The sequence below is a fragment of the Podarcis melisellensis genome, assembly GCF_964234715.1.
Source record: "Podarcis melisellensis genome assembly, chromosome: 2".
NCBI lineage: Eukaryota > Metazoa > Chordata > Lepidosauria > Squamata > Lacertidae > Podarcis > Podarcis melisellensis.
In genome coordinates this window covers 25,669,943-25,688,343 of record NC_138529.1, presented here as the reverse complement: position 1 = coordinate 25,688,343, position 18,401 = coordinate 25,669,943, and the positions used below count along the sequence as shown (strand labels likewise).

General features: G+C 43.0%; 1 protein-coding gene across 4 annotated transcripts in view; it reads left to right on the top strand.

The window, feature by feature from the left end:
• Nucleotides 1-18,401, top strand: part of SLC39A11 (solute carrier family 39 member 11) — a 270,490-nt gene that overhangs the window by 154,548 nt on the left and 97,541 nt on the right. For all 4 annotated transcript variants that reach the window (XM_081899865.1, XM_081899863.1, XM_081899862.1 and 1 more), the window contains one exon: nucleotides 1,643-1,813. In XM_081899865.1, the coding sequence (XP_081755991.1) occupies nucleotides 1,643-1,813 (171 nt within the window). The remainder of the gene's footprint in view (nucleotides 1-1,642; nucleotides 1,814-18,401) is intronic.

Sequence of the window (18,401 nt, the reverse complement as noted above, 5' to 3'; positions counted from 1 at the left end):
TCCTAATTTACATTTGCGTTACTTCTGCTGGCTGCTAAATCAGAGGGACCTTTTCAACAAGCGCTGTGCCTGAGAGGAAAGAGTTGGGCAGGAAGAGTCCTAGCAAAATATCAGAAAAATGTTAGCAAACGGTGGTTCCATCCCCTTGTTGCAACAAAGGTTAACTACCTCTCAGTTGCGTTCTCCTCTGTTCCCTTTCCATTATCCTACTTTTAGATTGTAAGGTCCTTGGGGCAGGGCCTGTTTCTTATGGGCTTGCTGCAAAATGCCATGCATGCTGATATTTATTCCTATAAAGCGACCCACATCACCCCAAAGTAATGCCTCATTTATCATGTCCCGGGTAGGCTTCCATGTATGGTTGGTGAATTCCTCTTGCTGGGTTACAGGCCTTCCCTTGGGTAGAATCTATAAGAAAATAAATCTGTGTTAATCTGCAGGCACACACACACACACACACACACACACAGACAGACAGACACACTGTATGGGTGAAGATCTGCTTGGGAGATGATTTAAGTTCCATGCACCTTCACCTTCTGTCTTATAATCCATAATAACCCTCCCATTTATCCTGTAGTAGCATTATGCTGGCAGCAGTAGGTCGACCTGAAAGAAGTTGCTGTTCATTTAATAGCTTCATGGCAAAGAACTATTCAGAAGGAGCTGCGTGCTTCATTACAGTATGGTGACAGTTCAGCCCAACCTCTTTGCCTTCCAGCTTTATTTTACAGCTCATGCTGCTCCCAGAATCAGGTGAAAAGAGTGGATCTCCAGACCCCTGCAGCACAGCGATGGAAGAAGCTGAACCTGCCCAATTTCTCCCTGCTACAAGCTGTATAAATACCGTATTTTTCACACTATAAGACACACTTTTCCCCTCCTAAAAAGTAAGGGAATATGTGTGTGCGTCTTATGGAGAGAATGCAGGCTCCATGGCTTCAGCGAAAGCAACGCGAAGCCTCTGGAGCACAGCGGGAGCGCTCCCTCTGCGCTCCGAAGGCTTCAGGCGGCTATCCCTGAAGCCAGGAGAGCAAGAGGAGCTCTCCTGGCTTCGCTTCTCTGGAGAGGCGCTGCACAGCTTTCCCTCTCTGCACAGCGCCCCTTCAGCGAAGCGGGAGGAGAAACAGAAGGGGCTCCGCTTCTCCTGCCGCTTCCCTGAAAGGGCGCTGCGCAGAGAGGGAGAGAATATTTTTTTCCCTTGTTCTCCCCCTCTAAAACTAGGTGTGTCTTATGGTCGGGTGCGTCTTATAGAGCGAAAAATATGGTACATGGTTCTTATGCATCAGGAGTTTTCTACCCTAAGGTAGAAGGGACACAGTTGTTGTTGTGTGCGTGGAATTTGATTCTGTTGCATGTTGTGCCACAGACTCTTCTGCGACTTCACGCTACTCCCAGTTCCTTAGCCTTTACAATCCTGCTTTATTTCAGTTTGACTATCTATTTTTCGGGGGTGCTAAGTATTTATCCTCTCAGAACCTGTAATAGCGGCATATTATTATTATTATTATTATTATTATTATTATTATTATTATTATTTGCCATTTCCCCCTATTGCTTTGTTTTTAAACTTATCTAAGACTGAACCCTAGCCTTTTTCATTTTTAAAAAAGTCACTTTGTTTCTCTTCTTTTTGCTCTAGATAAAGGTGAAAATGGGGAACCTTATCAGAGGAAGAAAGGTGCTGGAGCTCCTCAGCCAGATGTTCCTGCTCCATCCCAAAATCTCAGAGACAGCACTTCAGCACCAGCAAGCAATAGCTGGAGGCGGATCATTCTGCTCATCTTAGCAATAACAATACACAATATTCCAGGTAAGCACCAAACTCTTTCTCAGTGCCAGTGTCTCACTCTTGAAGACCCTAGTTCTTCAGGAGGTGGAGCTAATCTGAGTTGCTAAGTGCAATCCATAGAGTTTTCAGAGTGACATGCATTCTTTTTATTTTTATTTCACTGTTTAAACACACTGTTTTGTGTTGTCCTTCCAAGAACCGGACAACCTGGAGAAAATGACTTCACAATTTAGGAACCTTCTTTTTTTTCCACAATTTTCCCTGTGCATACCCTCAACTGAACTCACAATCCTTTGAAATAATACAGCTTTTGTTATCTGCTTTGGTGGCATCAGAGTGAAATTTTAAGTGCCTTTTTGGATTTGTTCAACAGTTAGCAAATGTGTGCATCCCCACCACATCCCCACTTGGAAGCAAACAAACATATTATTGCTACTAAATCTACCTAAATCTTTAGGAAACGACAAAACTTGCAATTTATTTCAGCAGGTTTTATGTTTAATATTTCTAATTTTATTTTAAATCCTGTATCTTGAGTATTGAAGAGTTCAAAAGAAAATTATGAAGAGTACACACCCCAAGTGCAATTGTTTTGGTAATTTTTGGAGGAATAAATGCTTTAGGTCTGACTTCATGCAACCCAAGATAATATGGGAATGGGCAACACATCTCTTTCAAGAAGAGCCTATGACAATTTACCTTTTATATTCCATTTGAATAGATGGAGATAGCTTAGATGTTAAAGTTTTCCCTCTCCAAAATGCCCAATGGCACATGGGAAACAGTGGGAATTTTCTGATTGGCAGAGTCTAAAGCAGTGTTTCCCAACTTTGGGTCTCCAGCTGTTTTTGGACTACAGTTCCCATCATCCTTGACCACTTGTCCTGCTAGCTAGGGATGATGGGAGCTGTAGTCCAGCTGGAGACCCAAGTTTGGGAAACACTGGTGTAAAGCATTGTGCTGCTGCTATTCATTGGAGAGAGAGAGAGAGAGAAACAGAAGCTTGAGTTAAGGAATGAAGAGCAGGTTGTGCTGAGATGCTCTGTGAATTTTTCATAGCTGCGTTGGAAATATAGAATGGAGCGCTGGAATGGTGAATGAGGATTTTTGGGCTCAGTCAGTTTCTACCTCTTTGCTGAAGTTTTTGGTAATGCACTGAATCCTTTGATACCAGGTATTTTTAACGTGGAAATGTCTTAAAGCAGAAGGATGTCGGTGTATGGTGGCTGAAGCTATAATTTATTTATTTTTTAATTTTCAGATCCTGGTAACAACTAACCTACTGATATGCTTGTTAAATTATGTGAAGCACAGCATGCCAAAAGAAATGTTGCATATACTTACCTTTGCATATTGTTGCATATACTTACCTTTGCATGGATAATATATGCTAGACATTGGAAGAAGTAGGGACGCAGGTGGCACTGTGGTCTAAACCACTGAGCCTCTTGGGCTTGCCGATCAGAAGGTCGGCGTTTTGAATCCCCGTGATGGGATGAGCTCCCATTGCTCAGACCCAGCTCCTGCCAACCTAGCAGTTTGAAAGCACGCCAAAAAGTGCAAGTAGATAAATAGGTACCGCTCCGGCGGGAAGGTAAACGGTGTTTCCGTGTGCTGCTCTGGTTTTGCCCGAAGCGGCTTAGTCATGCTGGCCACATGACCTGGAAAAACTGTCTGTGGACAAATGTTGGCTCCCTCGGCCTGTAAAGCGAGATGAGTGCCGCAACCCCAGAGTCATCTGCAACTGGACTTAACTGTCAGGGGTCCTTTACCTTTACCTTTTTGCTGGAAGAAGTGCAAAAAATAATAATTAATTGAAATAGAATGAGTAAGGAAATTATGGGAACACTTGCTGGTAATTAAATTAAGAACAAAGTTACAAGGACATGATGAGTATAAAGAACTGGGCCAAATTCAGTAAGTGAAGCTAGGAATGGTTTGGATTTGCATAGATTTTATGCTCTTGCAATTGGTATAAATTATATGATGTAGGTGAGATATGATAAAGTAGGAACTACATGAGTTTGGTTGCCAGTGAAAGCAATAGATTCACTAAGCATAGTAATAATATATTGCACTTAGTATTTATGAAGGATAATGACACCTCTGATTAAGTCATTTTAGGATTCTCTTTTTTTGTATCATTTTCTCTTGTACTCTTCTTTACATCTTGATAATAATAAGAAAATATTCTTTCGTGTTCTTGGGTAACAAAAGCCAATTAAAAAGAAAAGAAAAAAAAAGCCCTGTGGAAGACAATCTGGACACAGTACTTCCTGGGGTATCATTTGCAAAGTGAAGCCAGCAGGACAACCTTCTGAGAGCCCAAAGACAGAGCAGTTCTGCCACCAGACAAACACCAGGAGAATGTCAGTAATCTGCTTGGCAAGTCCTGGTTCTTAGATTCCAGAAAGCCCATTAATATTATTAAGCTGTTCTGTGAGCCAGCAAGCAGAAGACTGCTTTCTCCAGCTTTCTGCCTGAGGCCAGCAAAGACTTGATAGCAAAGTTCAAGCACCTGCCTGATGCTGCCAATTCCGACATATAAACCTAGGTGAGCCTAAAGAACGGAGGGCTCAGGTTCTCATTGGGGGTCTTTTCCCACAGACTTTCCAAATCCTTTCAAATGATTATGGCCAGCTTGCAATTTCTCATCTTTTTTACATATGTGTGCATGTGCGCACACACTGTGTTGTAGCTACGAACCTTGATGGCTAAGGTGCAGATCAGCTGCGACAGCTCAGTTGGTAGAGCATGAGACTTTTAGTCTCAGGATCGTGGGCTTGAGCCCCATGTTGGGCAAAAGATTCCTGCACTGCTGCAGGGGGTTGGACTAGATGACCCTTGTGGTCCCTTCAAACTCCATGATTCTGTGAACGCCAGCTACTGGGAATCACAAATGGGGACATTGCTGTTGCGTTCAGGGTCCTGCTGGCAAGCCTCTTACGGGCATCTGGTGGACCACTGTGAGAACAGGCGGCTGTACAGTGGTACCTCGGGTTAAGTACTTAATTCATTCTGGAGGTCCATTCTTAACCTGAAACTGTTTTTAACCTGAAGCACCACTTTAGCTAATGGGGCCTCCTGCTGCCGCCGTGCTGCCGGAGCACCATTTCTGTTCTCATCCTGAAGCAAAGTTCTTAACTTAAGGTACTATTTCTGGGTTAGCGGAGTCTGTAACCTGAAGCGTATGTAACCTGAAGCGTATGTAACCCAAGGTACACTGTATTTGGTTGAAATGTCAAGACATTGTCTCATTGAGTATAATACTACCAAAAGGCAGAGTGGAAGATTGAATGCAGAGATGCTCCAGGCATGCTTGATTTTGCAGCTGTTATTTGTTTAGCTGGCAAGAGAGAAGGAATGTTACTTGAGACAGATGCTGAAAAATCACGGGCAAGAGTTTTAATGTTAGATAAACAGCAGTTTAGGATGCCAGCAGCTTCACTTAGCCTGTAGCCTTCAGTTTGCACCAAACAGGGGGGAAACCTGCTAATGAAATACTATGCACAGGCAGCCCTAGAAAGCAGTAAATCTCAGACATGTAAAACCGAATCATGTACCAAAACCTGCATAACGTTTGCTTCCGACCCAGTGAATGCGTATGTAACCCGAGGTACCACTGTACTAGTAGGGGTATTGGCCTGATTCAGCAGGGCTCTTCTCATGCCTCTCTTATACAGCCTACACGAGAGGTAGATTTTCACTTAATGTAGCTTTCTTAGCCTAGAACTGGGGAGAAGACGTTCTTGCTGAATTTATGCCTTGTAACACTGCTGCAAAGGGCAGAAAGTGTTAATCCTTACTGATGATGAAAAGGATTGTTTGTGCAGTCTTCTATTGTGGAAGCATCGTTTGCTGTGTGAAGCTCAGGAACAGCATGAGCGCTGAAATCAGGGAGCAGCTAGATCTAAAAGGTGCAGCTTGGCTTCCAACTGCGAAAGGTCAAGCGCTGGGAGCTGGATTTCACCCCTCCTGCATAACTGTCAAGAATCATGGCTTCAAATGTCGATAGTAGGGGTATTGGCCTGATTCAGCAGGGCTCTTCTCATGCCTCTCTTATACAGCCTACACGAGAGGTAGATTTTCACTTAATGTAGCTTTCTTAGCCTAGAACTGGGGAGAAGACGTTCTTGCTGAATTTATGCCTTGTAACACTGCTGCAAAGGGCAGAAAGTGTTAATCCTTACTGATGATGAAAAGGATTGTTTGTGCAGTCTTCTATTGTGGAAGCATCGTTTGCTGTGTGAAGCTCAGGAACAGCATGAGCGCTGAAATCAGGGAGCAGCTAGATCTAAAAGGTGCAGCTTGGCTTCCAACTGCGAAAGGTCAAGCGCTGGGAGCTGGATTTCACCCCTCCTGCATAACTGTCAAGAATCATGGCTTCAAATGTCGATTGAGGCAGGGAGTGGATATACCTTAGTGACTTGGTGTCCTGCTGCTCTGTCAGCTGGGCAGCAGTGAATTATTTTTATTGTCTCTCAATTCAAAGCAAAAAAAAAAGGAAAGACCTTTTGTAAAAGACAGAAACAAAGTGCTTCTTCCCCACTTCTCCTGGCAGTAGGTTAATGACAATAGTCTCACTGTTGCTGGAGAGAAATCTTGAAAGAACCTGCCTAACCTTTTTATGTTCCTATACAGCACAAAGCTGCCTTCAGGCAATTATAGAGGCCCCAGAAATGATCTCCTGCTCCTTAAAGGTCATGCCATTAATGTGTTTCTTCTTCTCTGTAATGTTGCTAGCGGTGTGAGAGAGCAGCGTTGTCAGAATTTATATTTCAGGTCAGCTAGTGGACGGTGTGTTTGTCTTGCAACCCACAGTCCACAGAGTAAATGGTTTCATTCTCTGCTTTGCCTTCCAGTAGGCTAGAAGACTTAGCACTCTTTAAGATAGGCAGGTGGCCTTTACTAATCAAGCTTGGACGTCATCAAAAAGGCCACAAAGTCCCACACCTTTGCACAAAAGAGAGAGGAGAAGCTTGAACCTTCAGCACGTAAATAGAGTTGGAGCCACGGAACTAGTCTGCGGTGCAAACAGTTGCAAGAACTCAGATGCAACCAAGCTGAACCAAAAACTACAAGTCCCTAAAGAGTCGCTACGCAAAAATGATAGATTTAGTGATAGGGCTGTCTTGACTGTAGAACTTTGTGCCTTGTGTTGCAGGGTAAGGGCAGACAAGAATGGCATGGAGTTGATTGCAAGCTACGTACTGTGGGGAGTCTGGAGACGACTGCTTAAGTGGGGTGGTGGGTGGGGAACACTATCGTGTGAATAAGTCACGGTGCACTGCACACTAGTTTTTTTCTGACTTGCTGGGGAGTGATGTAGATAGGGAAGAGATAGGAAACATTTTGGATATCTTATCGGAAAGCAGGCTTCTATATAACAAAGCTCTCTCCCTGTCCCCAAATACTGTATTTTTCTCTCTATAAGACGCACCAGACCACAAGACGCACCTAGTTTTTGGAGGAGGAAAACAAGAAAAAAAATATTCTGAATCTCAGAAGCCAGAACAGCAAGAGGGATTGCTGCGCAGTGAAAGCAGCAATCCCTCTTGCTGTTCTGGCTTCTGGGATAGCTGCGCAGCCTGCATTCACTCCATAAGACACACACACATTTCCCCTTACTTTTTAGGAGGGAAAAAGTGAGTCTTATAGAGCAAAAAATACGGTATATTGTATTTATCCTAGAAGATTGGAACTTGTGATCTCCACCATGGAGGTTACACCAACATATATTCTCTGAGGTGCAACATATACCACCAAGTGCCTTGCCTCTCACCCTGATCCCTCTGCCATCCCACAGCTAATTTCCTTGCAAATGTAGGCAGCTGTTCTGGGGTGCTACAACTTCTCATTAGAGCCAGGTCTGAAAGGCTTGTAATAAATTGGAAATGACATGCAGTTTCTGTTAGTTGAGCACCAGGTGAGCTCCAGCGACAGGCAGCTGGCCAAGGCTGCTTCTTGGATAACGAACCCAAGTTCATTCAGATGCATCGAGCCTCTCTTTGCCAGCCTTCTGCTCTTGTAGGTGTGCTCTGGAGGCTTTTGACGCCTTTAATAACCCTGCGCCAATTGTTTCAGGAGCAAAAGGGAATGTTTGTGTTGGATGTTATTCTTCTAGTGCTTTCGAAAAGTCTAAAATCGGCTCCAATCGGCTTAAACCTGCAGTCAACCTGTATCTGCTTTGACTTATCTTTGTGCTTCAAGAATATATTTGTCCCTTGATAGATACACAAAGAGGTGCTTGGCTGTTGTTGGGCACTACCACCAGATCAATTGTTAAGAACTAGTTAGGCACCTGATCTGTGGTTTTTCAAGGGGCTAATGCTTTCAAAGGCATTGAAGCCAAATCAGTGCCATGCTTATTGTTAGACCCTCATTTGTGCCCTTCTTTCTCTCCCGTTCCACCCCTGCCGAAGCAGCCTGTTCTCCCTAGTCCCTGTACACTTTTGCAACTAAGTCAAAGTACAGTGGTACCTAGGGTTACATATGCTTCAGGTTACAAAGCTTCAGGTTACAGACTCTGCTAACTCAGAAATAGTGCTTCAGGTTAAGCTTTGCTTCAGGATGAGAACAGAAATCGTGCTCCGGCGGTGTAGCGGCAGCAGGAGGCCCCATTAGCTAAAGTGGTGCTTCAAGTTAGGAACAGTTTCAGGTTAAGAACGGACCTCCGGAACGAATTAAGTACTTAACCTGAGGTACCACTGTATGCCCTTGAAGTGGTCACGTCTTCTTCCCTTGCCTACCCGTACCTCCATTTCTTCCTTTCCTCTCTTGTTTCCCTCTTTTAGATGGTGAGCCCCTTGGAGCAGGGAGCTGGCATATATATATATCAGGGGTAGGAAAAGCTTTGGCCCTCCAGGTGTCACTGAACTACAACTCCCATAAATCCTAGGAAGCATAGCCAGTAGACAGGGCTGATGGGAGTTGTAGGTCAGCAACATCCAAAGGGTCAAAGCTTCCTCACTTCTGCTATATTAAAATGCTGTTATATTAGGCAAGCAAGCAAACAAGTAAATAATACATTATCCATCTGCTTCTTATTTCATGTTGATAAAAGAACTTCTTCTAGACCAGTAGAATTCAGCCTTTTCCGATGAACTACCTTTAATCCAAACATGCCTGTGTGGACCCATTTATTCATTTATTTCTTACCATATATTGGTATGATGCTGCTGCTGCTGCTGCAACCCATCTTAGATCAGGCTGTGACCTGAAATTGGCTCCTGGTGTACTAGTTGAAGACCAGTGCTCTAGACCAGCATTCTTCTTGCTAAGCTAGTTATCTACTTGTAAGGAATTATTTTTTTTAATGAAGTATCTTTAAAAAGAATAAGACCAAAGTGGCCTTTCTGTCACCTCGCTACTTTGCAGTCCCATTTCAACATACGCTGTTACATGTGTGGATCACACCTTATGCCACAAATACAAACTTGGAACCAGTGTGGTGTAGTGGTTAAGAGCGGTAGACTCGTAATCTGGTGAACCGGATTCGTTTCTCCACTCCTCCACCTGCAGCTGCTGGGTGACCTTGGGCCAGTCACACTTCTCTGAAGTCTCTCAGCCCCACTCACCTCACAGAGTGTTTGTTGTGGGGGAGGAAGGGAAAGGAGAATGTTAGCTGCTTCGGGTAGTGATAAAGCAGGATATCAAATCCAAACTCCTCCTCCTCTTCTTCATATCTCTCTCTCTCTCTCTCTCTCTCTCTCTCTCTCTCTCTCTCTCTCTCTCTCTCACACACACACACACACACACACACACACACTCACACACACACTCACAACATACAAATGGCTTTCCTGTGATGTGATCTGAAATCTCTGCACTGCACATGTGAGCAGTGAACTCTTACAGCTATTGTAGCACTTTCACATACAAATATCATAGGAATTGCAAAAATGTAGTTTTTAATACATTAACATTTCCATGGAAATATGTTAAAACAAGTATTATTTTTTTGTAAAATAGGATAAGATGGAGGGAGCTTTAGTAGACTGTAAGCTTTTGAGAACACAGGGAATCCTTATTTTTTAAACTGGTATAAGATGCAAAATAACACTTATACAAATGGGAGCATTGGTGATTCCATCCTTCCTTCCACAGTTTAATGCCTGAGGCATAGGTACTTTCTGCTTCATGTTGTTTTGTAACTTCTGTCAAAGAATCCTCTTTTCATTTCTGATAACACTGCTTGTAGCTAGATAACATGTGGGAAAGATAATGGAGTGGGGCACAATCCACTTTACATGTCTGCTTCATGTTTACTGCCTTCAGGAGTCGGAGCAAAAGCCTGTTCGTTTGCTCTGAGCCAGGAACTAATGAAGGGAATAAATTGATATAGACGGGAGCTGCCAAATGACGGAGTAGGACTTGCTAATTCATATTCTTAGATGCCTTTTTTTTTTCACAGAACATTAATTATGCATTTAATCAGAGCCTGTTTATTCTGGTCCATCTTTGCTTGTTGGGTGGTTGTGGTGGCGAAGAAATCGAAATGAATTAAAATGTTACGGATCTACTGCAAACAACAATTAGCAAGGTGTAAATGAAAAGTCTAAATACCATTCTGCTCTTCTTTTAAAAATCTGACTTAAAGATAGGAAGAGGGAATTTGCACACTCGAAGTCGTCGTCCCCCCATAGCTTTTTGGCTTCTCTTAGCAATATGCTGCCTTGTAGTTTCAGTAAATAAGATCAGCTGCACATGTATGACTGGTATGCGTGGAAGGATCAACAGCTGGAAAAACTGGAAAAAGAAGGAGCAGAGTAACAAAATGAATGATATTTTTTTTAACTCTGGGCTGCATTGACAAATAATGTGACAGGAATGCAATGCATTAGTTGCTACAACTACCTAACATTAAATGTTAAATCAGCTGGGATTCTGATGCTCTTGCAGTGGTGTTGCAGGCAAATGAATAGCCTTTCTTAACCTTGGTGCCACAGATGTTGTTGAATGACAACTCCCACCATCCCTGACTGCTGGTACTGCTAGCTAGGGATGATGAGAGCTGTAGTCCAGCAACATCTGGGGATCCAAGGCTGAGAAAGGCTACAATAGAACGTTTGGGGTCTGGATGTTAAGGTACCGTATATACTCGAGTACAAGCAAACCTGAATATAAGCCAAGGCACCTAATTTTAGCACAAAAAACTGGGAAAACTTATTGACTCGAGTATAAGCCGGTTCACCACACCACAAATCTGGTGGCAGCGGCGGCGGAGGAAGAACAAGCAGCCCAAAAGGGCTGCTTTTGGGCTGCTTGTTCCTCCTCCACCGCCACTGACAGCAGCAAAGTCAGCGGAGGAGGAAGGAGCAGCCCAAAAGGGCTCCTTTCAGGCCACTCGTCCCTCCGCCGCCGCCGCCTGCCTCACTCAAGTATAAGCTATAGGGGGCTTTTTCAGCATAAAAAAATGTGCTGAAAAAGTCAGCTTTTACTCGAGTATATACGGTACTTAATTTGTGGCATAGCTTTCCACCAATGGGGTACATTCTAAAGCCTTGCTCAGAACACTGGCAGGGCTCTTTTATTGGCCAGTGGTGGGTCATTCGATACTACACATCTGAGTGCCTTGCATTACACTTGCACACACCTTGTGCCACCAAAGGTGCAAGCTGATTTGCCATGTTGTCATCTTTTTCTCTTTATACCCATAACCCGCAAGACGTTAATCAGTGCCTAGTCCTAAGCAAATGGATAGTTGTGTGAATCCCTCCACTATTTATTGATGGCAGCTGTTCTGAATGGCTGCAGTTATAGGCTGTAGCGTCAACAAGCCACAGGTATGAGCGCTTTAGACCATGAAAACAGTATATCATAATAGACTGGAGTAATAGAACAAGATACTCATTTCTCACAAACTTGAGTTGTGCAATTGTTTTTTCTTTTTGTATTGAGTTTCCGAAGGTAAAATTCTCTTAAGTGCTAAAGTGGCTACATCTGGAATTTCTGTAACATTGAGTGCAAAATAGCAGACAGTTAACCTTGATGAAAAATTGTGTTGATTTTCAAGTTGGATGCAAGGAACGGTCAAACAAACAAACACATTTCAGTTTGCTTGGTTTCTTAGTTTTCCAGTCTGAAATTTAGGTCTCCACATTTCTGCAGCAATTTGCAACTCCCCCCCCCCCCCAAAAAAAAAACCCTCATAAAAATTCCTCAGCATTTTAGTGCAAATTTCTCCCAATAAACATATTTTTGAATGCAATTGACTAATGTACACTTTTTTTGGCAAGTATCTTCTCCTAATACAATGCTTTTCTAATGTTATACCAGCATACTCATTTTTATACACATTTCCCCTAAAATATTCATTTTTGTGAACATTGGTTGGTGTTGGAATTGCTAAATTTGGGTAAGTGTGAATTTTTGGAGGGTGGCTGTGTTTCAGTTCTCATTTTGCTTCAGAAAGTGTGAATTTGATAGATTTGGCTTTTAGTGCAAACTTAGTTGGATCTCTCTCCATCTGTACTTTCTAGTGAGTTCGTTTTGTTGAATCATAACTGTAGCCTGATTTCTTGTTGTTAATAGTATTGACAGCAAACTTGATTGGTTGATTTTATGTTGTGAAGGAAGGAGATAATAGAATCACAGAATTGTAGAGTTGAAGTGGGGACCTTGAGGGTCATTTTGTCCAACTCCCTCAGTGCAGGAATCTCAGCTAAATCATTATCACTGCCATGGAAGAGAAATGTGTTTTTGAGAGACTTGTGATATACAGGGTTGAAATATGGCACATCTTTGGAAAGTTATTTGGATTTGAAGTTACATTTGTTGAACAGATTTTCAGACTGAATACATTAGAATCTTCTGGTTTCATTAGGCTAATTTAGTTCAATTTATAACAAAACAGCAAGATTGTCTTCAGTTATTTTGGGCTTCTGTATCTGTTAATGACAAAGTCTCTCTCTCACCCCCCCCCCCCGGCTTGCTTCTTTGCCTTTCAGCATTTACTGATATCACATTAGTAAATGCCTGTCTGGGGTCTTCACAGCTGAGCATTAGAATGTTGAGACGCTTGTCCATATTCACAACTTATTTCACATCAACACCTCAGCAGTAGAAAATTCTAGGAATGAAAACATTAGGGATGAACACTTCATTGTCTTGTCCTCCCAAAGGTCTGGCAGGAATAGGCTGCTGGTAGCCTGAGGACTCAATCTGACCTCACAAGGAGTAGCTTAAATTGGCAGATATGCCAAGAGTCAGACATAGGAGCAAAACTTGTGAGTCCAGGCGTAATTCCAGACCATAAAACAGATCCATTAAGCAGGAGTGTGGCCCCATCAAGAGGAGGCATTGACTGAGCATCTCACCATCTTCATCGCTACAAAGATTGAGCTTCAATATGTTTGCCTTTGTCAAATCCATATGTAGGCAGTCTAAGAGATCACACGTCACCTGGCACTGATGAAAACAAGAATTAACACTGATAGTCAGCATACTGATTGCAACCTATTCCAACTCTCTAGATCAGTGTTTCCCAAATTTGGGTCCCCAGCTGTTTTTGGACTACAACTCCCATCATCTCTAAATAGCAAGACTAGTGGTCAGGGATGATGAGAATTGTAGTCCAGAAACAGCTGGAGACTCAAGTTTGGGAAACACTGATGTGGATGATTTTAAACCTGTGGTTTCATGTGGGTTTTTTAAAAACATGGAAGATGATATTGAATCCTAAGGAAACCCAGGGAATAATTCCCACAGGGTGTAAGAAATAGTTTCTCTTAGCATCAGAGCCCAGCATCTTAAAAAGCAGAGACATCACCTTGCCAACAAAGATCCGTATACCGGTAGTTAAATCTATTCTTTTCCCAGTAGTGATGTATGGAAGTGAGAGCTGGACCATAAAGAAGGCTGATCGCCGAAGAATTGATGCTTTTGAATTATGGTGCTGGAGGAGACTCTTGAGAGTCCCATGGACTGTAAGAAGATCAAACCTATCCATTCTTAAGGAAATCAGCCTTGAGTGCTCACTGGAAGGACAGATCCTGAAGCTGAGACTCCAATACTTTGGCCACCAAATGAGAAGAGAAGACTCCCTGGAAAAGACCCTGATGTTGGGAAAGATTGAGGGCACAAGGGGACGACAGAGGACAAGATGGTTGGACAGTGTTCTCGAAGCTACCAGCCTGAGTTTGACCAAACTGCGGGAGGCAGTGGAAGACAGGAGTGCCTGGTGTCCTCTGGTCCATGGGGTCACGAAGAGTCGGACACGACTAAACGACTAAACAATAACAAAGCATCAGAGCCACTGTAAAGTGGAACTCCCAGCTCCCAACCTATGCAGTTAATATCAAAATTGCTGCTGCCTCTGTTTCCTGTTCTAGAAGCATTGGCTGTGATAGTGTAGGGAGTAACAGAACAATCTTTCTTATTTTCTACATGTGTGCTGGAGATAGAATGTATGCCATATATTCAGGGAGAACGACTTACAGATAAAGGACCCAGCTGGACAAACTCAGTCTTGACAAATAGAGATTCCTTTCTTGACCGATGTAGCCTTAGTAATTTAAACAGCAGATATCTTCCCCATTGCTGTTTTGCCTAGTAAAGTGCAATCCTATGCAAGTATTCCCAGCTAAGTGGGAATTGCAACCTGGGTGTGTGGTCTGAAAGCGAACATCATTGTAAAGCTAGAGTCAAAATGCTTGAAGTATTCCCAGTTTGAAGATACTGAGTAGTAGGTAGGGTTTGTTCAGACCAAGTGAGAGCCATTGATCTAACCTTGAAACACGACCCCCTAAGGTGTTGATTACTCTTGGAAAAGAAACAATCTATAGGGATCTGGGAGGCTGCTCAATAACTGTTGTGAAGCCCATTGTAAACCATTGGAAATTGTTTCAAAACCATTTTGAAACCAGAGTACTCAATGAAACCAGAGGACTCATGATGAATGTCTTCAGATGGATGGTTCATGATATCAAGGGCCTTCAGAGTATTAGTAACCAAGTGTCATCAGTTTAAGAGAAGGTCAGCAGCTTCCATAATTTCTTTCCCATTTGTTTAGCAGAGATGTGATTTGCTGAGGAAAGAGATTTTACAATTGACTTAATTGGGTCTGGGGGGAACTTGTGGTATTTTAGAATCTTCTTTCTTATCAAAGGGAAGCTGAATTTAAGTGGCTATTAAATTCCGGTCAAGGTTGAGGTTTTGTTTTTTTTTTTACAAAAGCTTCTACAGGAAATAGCAAGTTGTTTGATGGGGAGGGGAAAGTATCACACTTTTTCATTATTTAAAGACTTTTCATTAAAGTAGCATGCCTGAGGATTTATAAGTGCAACCTTGTGTGCCAAGAAGATTTTCATCTCTCGTGTACTTTGTCGACATTCAGTGCTGAGTAAAGAGAACGCCGTCATTATCTTTCTGAGCAGAAAAGACTCCTAGGTCATGTTCTGATGTATTCTGGGCAGGAGAGATTATTCCACTATGTAGGCTGAGTTCTATGTAGGAGGAAGGTGTATTTGAGAACATAAAGTGAGCTCAGATTGGCCACACCTCAAGGATCAGTAAGCCTGGGAGGGAAAGCAACCTGGTAAAGTTAATGGGGAAAACGTAGAGCTGTTTCCAGCTTATTAAGATGACTCAAGTAAAACACAGAGGGAAGTTCTGAGAGTTTTCCACAGCAGCTGATGGTTTCTGTAGCCAGCTAATTGGAGGAACTGAGTTTAAAGAACAGGGCTAGGCTGGCAGCCTGATTAGGCTTGCCTCTGGAGCAAATATGCAATTGGGATTTGAAACTGAATCTTTGGCAGTGGGTCTCAAGAAAATGGAAGAAATAATCTGTTGGGTTTAAAAATGTTATTAGCACAGACCAAAGTATTAAAAGTGGCAAACACCTTTTCATCTTGCATGTCAGGAGCACAGACCCAACTTGAGACAGAGTGCTCCTGGGCTAAAAAATCTCACTGTAGGAAGCAGCCACCATCCAAATACATCCCTCACTTTAATTTCCAGAAAAGGTCACGGCTCCATACTCCAGGTCTATGTGCCTTGTTCTTGGGTACCTTTTTTGTTCTTGGTTAAAGCAGTGGATTCAGCCTGCCAGCAACTTGGGAGAATGCCCTGTTGCTTAGATACAGGAGGTACTTTGCAAAGAAGATAGTGTTGCCAGGGAAACCAAGGCCTGCATTTCCCTTTTTATTTTATTTATTTATTTATTTATTGCTTGGAGGTTTGAACACTGGGCAAGGGATCTTTTCGGTGACAGCTGTGGGAACAGAGTAGCTTTGGAGCAGAACCTGTACCAAAGCTAAGCAGCAGAGAGTGAAAACAGGCTTCACCCAGGTGTTGAGCTGCAAAGGTGCAGTCTGAGTGAGAGAATTGCCCACTGGTGATTTGAAGGGTTGCTCTAGCAGGAGATGACATGCTGTCCCGAACGTTTTGATGTTTCAGCATCAGTCATGCAATCTGCCATAAACATTTTGATTCTTCAAACTGGTCTCTGACCGTAATAAATTTCATGTTGCTGTTCATTTTGATTCTTCTCATTGTTGCAACAGAGATTTCTCTCCCCCGCCAGCTCAGTGCCTCTCTCTCAAGCAAATCAGACATGGCAATCAGAGGTAGAAAAAGGAGATTGGATTCATTAGTTTGTTACCTGGGAGATCTGTTTTTAGTTTCTTGCTCTTTCACAGACTGCCTCTGCATTGTGAAATTTAAGAAGGCAACTGTGATCTGGTTGGGTTCAGAGATCATGCATTGATTGGGTTGTTGCAGCAAGCTGGGGGCAGGATAGAGGATAAAAGGCTGAGCTGTTAAGGGACAGACCAGGGAAGTTCAACAGGGAGTGCTTGGAAGTGCTTTATGTACCTGAGAGTATCTGTCAAAAGATCAGGTCTTTAATTGGCTCCGTGTTTTAAGACATTTATAAAACCTTTAAACGAGGGAGTGAACTGAGCTGATAGTTAAATGTGAGGACTTTTGGAGAGAGGGAAAAGTTGAGCACTTTGTGATGACTGACAAAGAAACCAATTAAGATGGCGACAGATTTTATTGGGAATACAGGCGTGCAAAAGTGCAGCACTAAGAATTAGCCATTTAGTACTGTGAGTGTGACAACACTTTTGTCCACCTTCATGGAAAGTTGATTGGGATAGTGACCCTGAAGATAAACTCTTCCATACCTAAAAGGACCTGTGCTAAAATGTACTCCCTCCCCCCCCAAGGGGGGTAGACCCAGATCTACCCTATGCAGGGGAATTTCAGACCAGTCACATAAAAAATGTGGCTCAGGCAAACAGCGCATTAACAGGTTTTATGGAGTAAACACGACATTGAGGATAAATTCACAGTAAGGGGGAGCTACCTAGAAATGTATGCCAACTGATAGCGATAACAATCAGAAATGAGGTATATAAAGCTGCATTTTTAAAAGGGCATTTGCGTAGTGTATGACCGCCTCCCCCAGTCCCCCCTACTTATTTGCATTTATTCATCAAATAAATAAACAATGTGGATTGATGGAGAGGGAAGAGGAGTGGTGGTGGCTGCTGAGAGCACGACACTTTTTTCTTTTCTGTAGTTCATGGAAAATGTGATAAAATATAAATAATAACAACAACAACAAAAAGCAGAGGGAGTGTGCAGACAGTGGTTTTCCAGCCATAACTCAGGCTAGTAACATCAGCACTGAGCTACCTTGTAGAGATGAAACATCGCACGAGTCTCGTTCATATATTTTAAATGGCTTTAACACTTCCTGGGCTCGGATGTCGCTAGTTATTTGTATTTATAGTACGTAGAAGGAGTGCTGTGATATGATTGGCAAGAATAGGAGCTTCTTTTTCATTGTGAATGACAAGTCTGAGAGGTCCCAAGTCCCTTCCCCTTGACCTCAGCTCTCCAATGGCTGCTATTTATTTGGGGCAGGGGGGAATCCAACCATTCAAATACAGCGGTACCTCGGGTTAAGAACTTAATTTGTTCTGGAGGTCTGTTCTTAACCTGAAACTGTTCTTAACCTGAAGCACCACTTTAGCTAATGGGGCCTCCTGCTGCCGCTGCACCGCTGGAGCCCGATTTCTGTTCTCGTCCTGAAGCAAAGTTCTTAACCCGAGGTAATATTTCTGGGTTAGCAGAGTCTGTAACCTGAAGCGTATGTAACCTGAAGCATATGTAACCCAAGGTACCCTGTAACAACATCACTAGTTTGACTCTGCACTTCAGAAATGGCTGCATTTTCTAGCACTTGAGACAAATCAGGGTGATTATTGGGTTCCCATTATAGCTAATAATCATTTCTTTGAAAGGCATAGTAGAGACTTTTTGCAGAATGGGAAAGAGAGGTGAACTTAGGGAAGTAATAGGCAGTGCAGTACCTTCCACATGTCATTGGGCTCCAACTCCCATCAGCCCAATGGGAAGTTTTCCTCCTATGTTTAAGCCAGGGGCTGTGACAGACATCGGGAGCAAACCAGCAAGGAAGCCCTGGCCTGTGAGGGACTAAACCCCTAGCTGCTTCAATTCTCAGTTCCAGACCAGGAGATTCACCTGCAGAGTAATGCTTGTTGGGACATGGGCAAACAGGCGTGTGTGGCAAAAGCTATACAGTGGTACCTCGAGTTACATACGCTTCAGGTTACATACACTTCATGTTACAGACGCC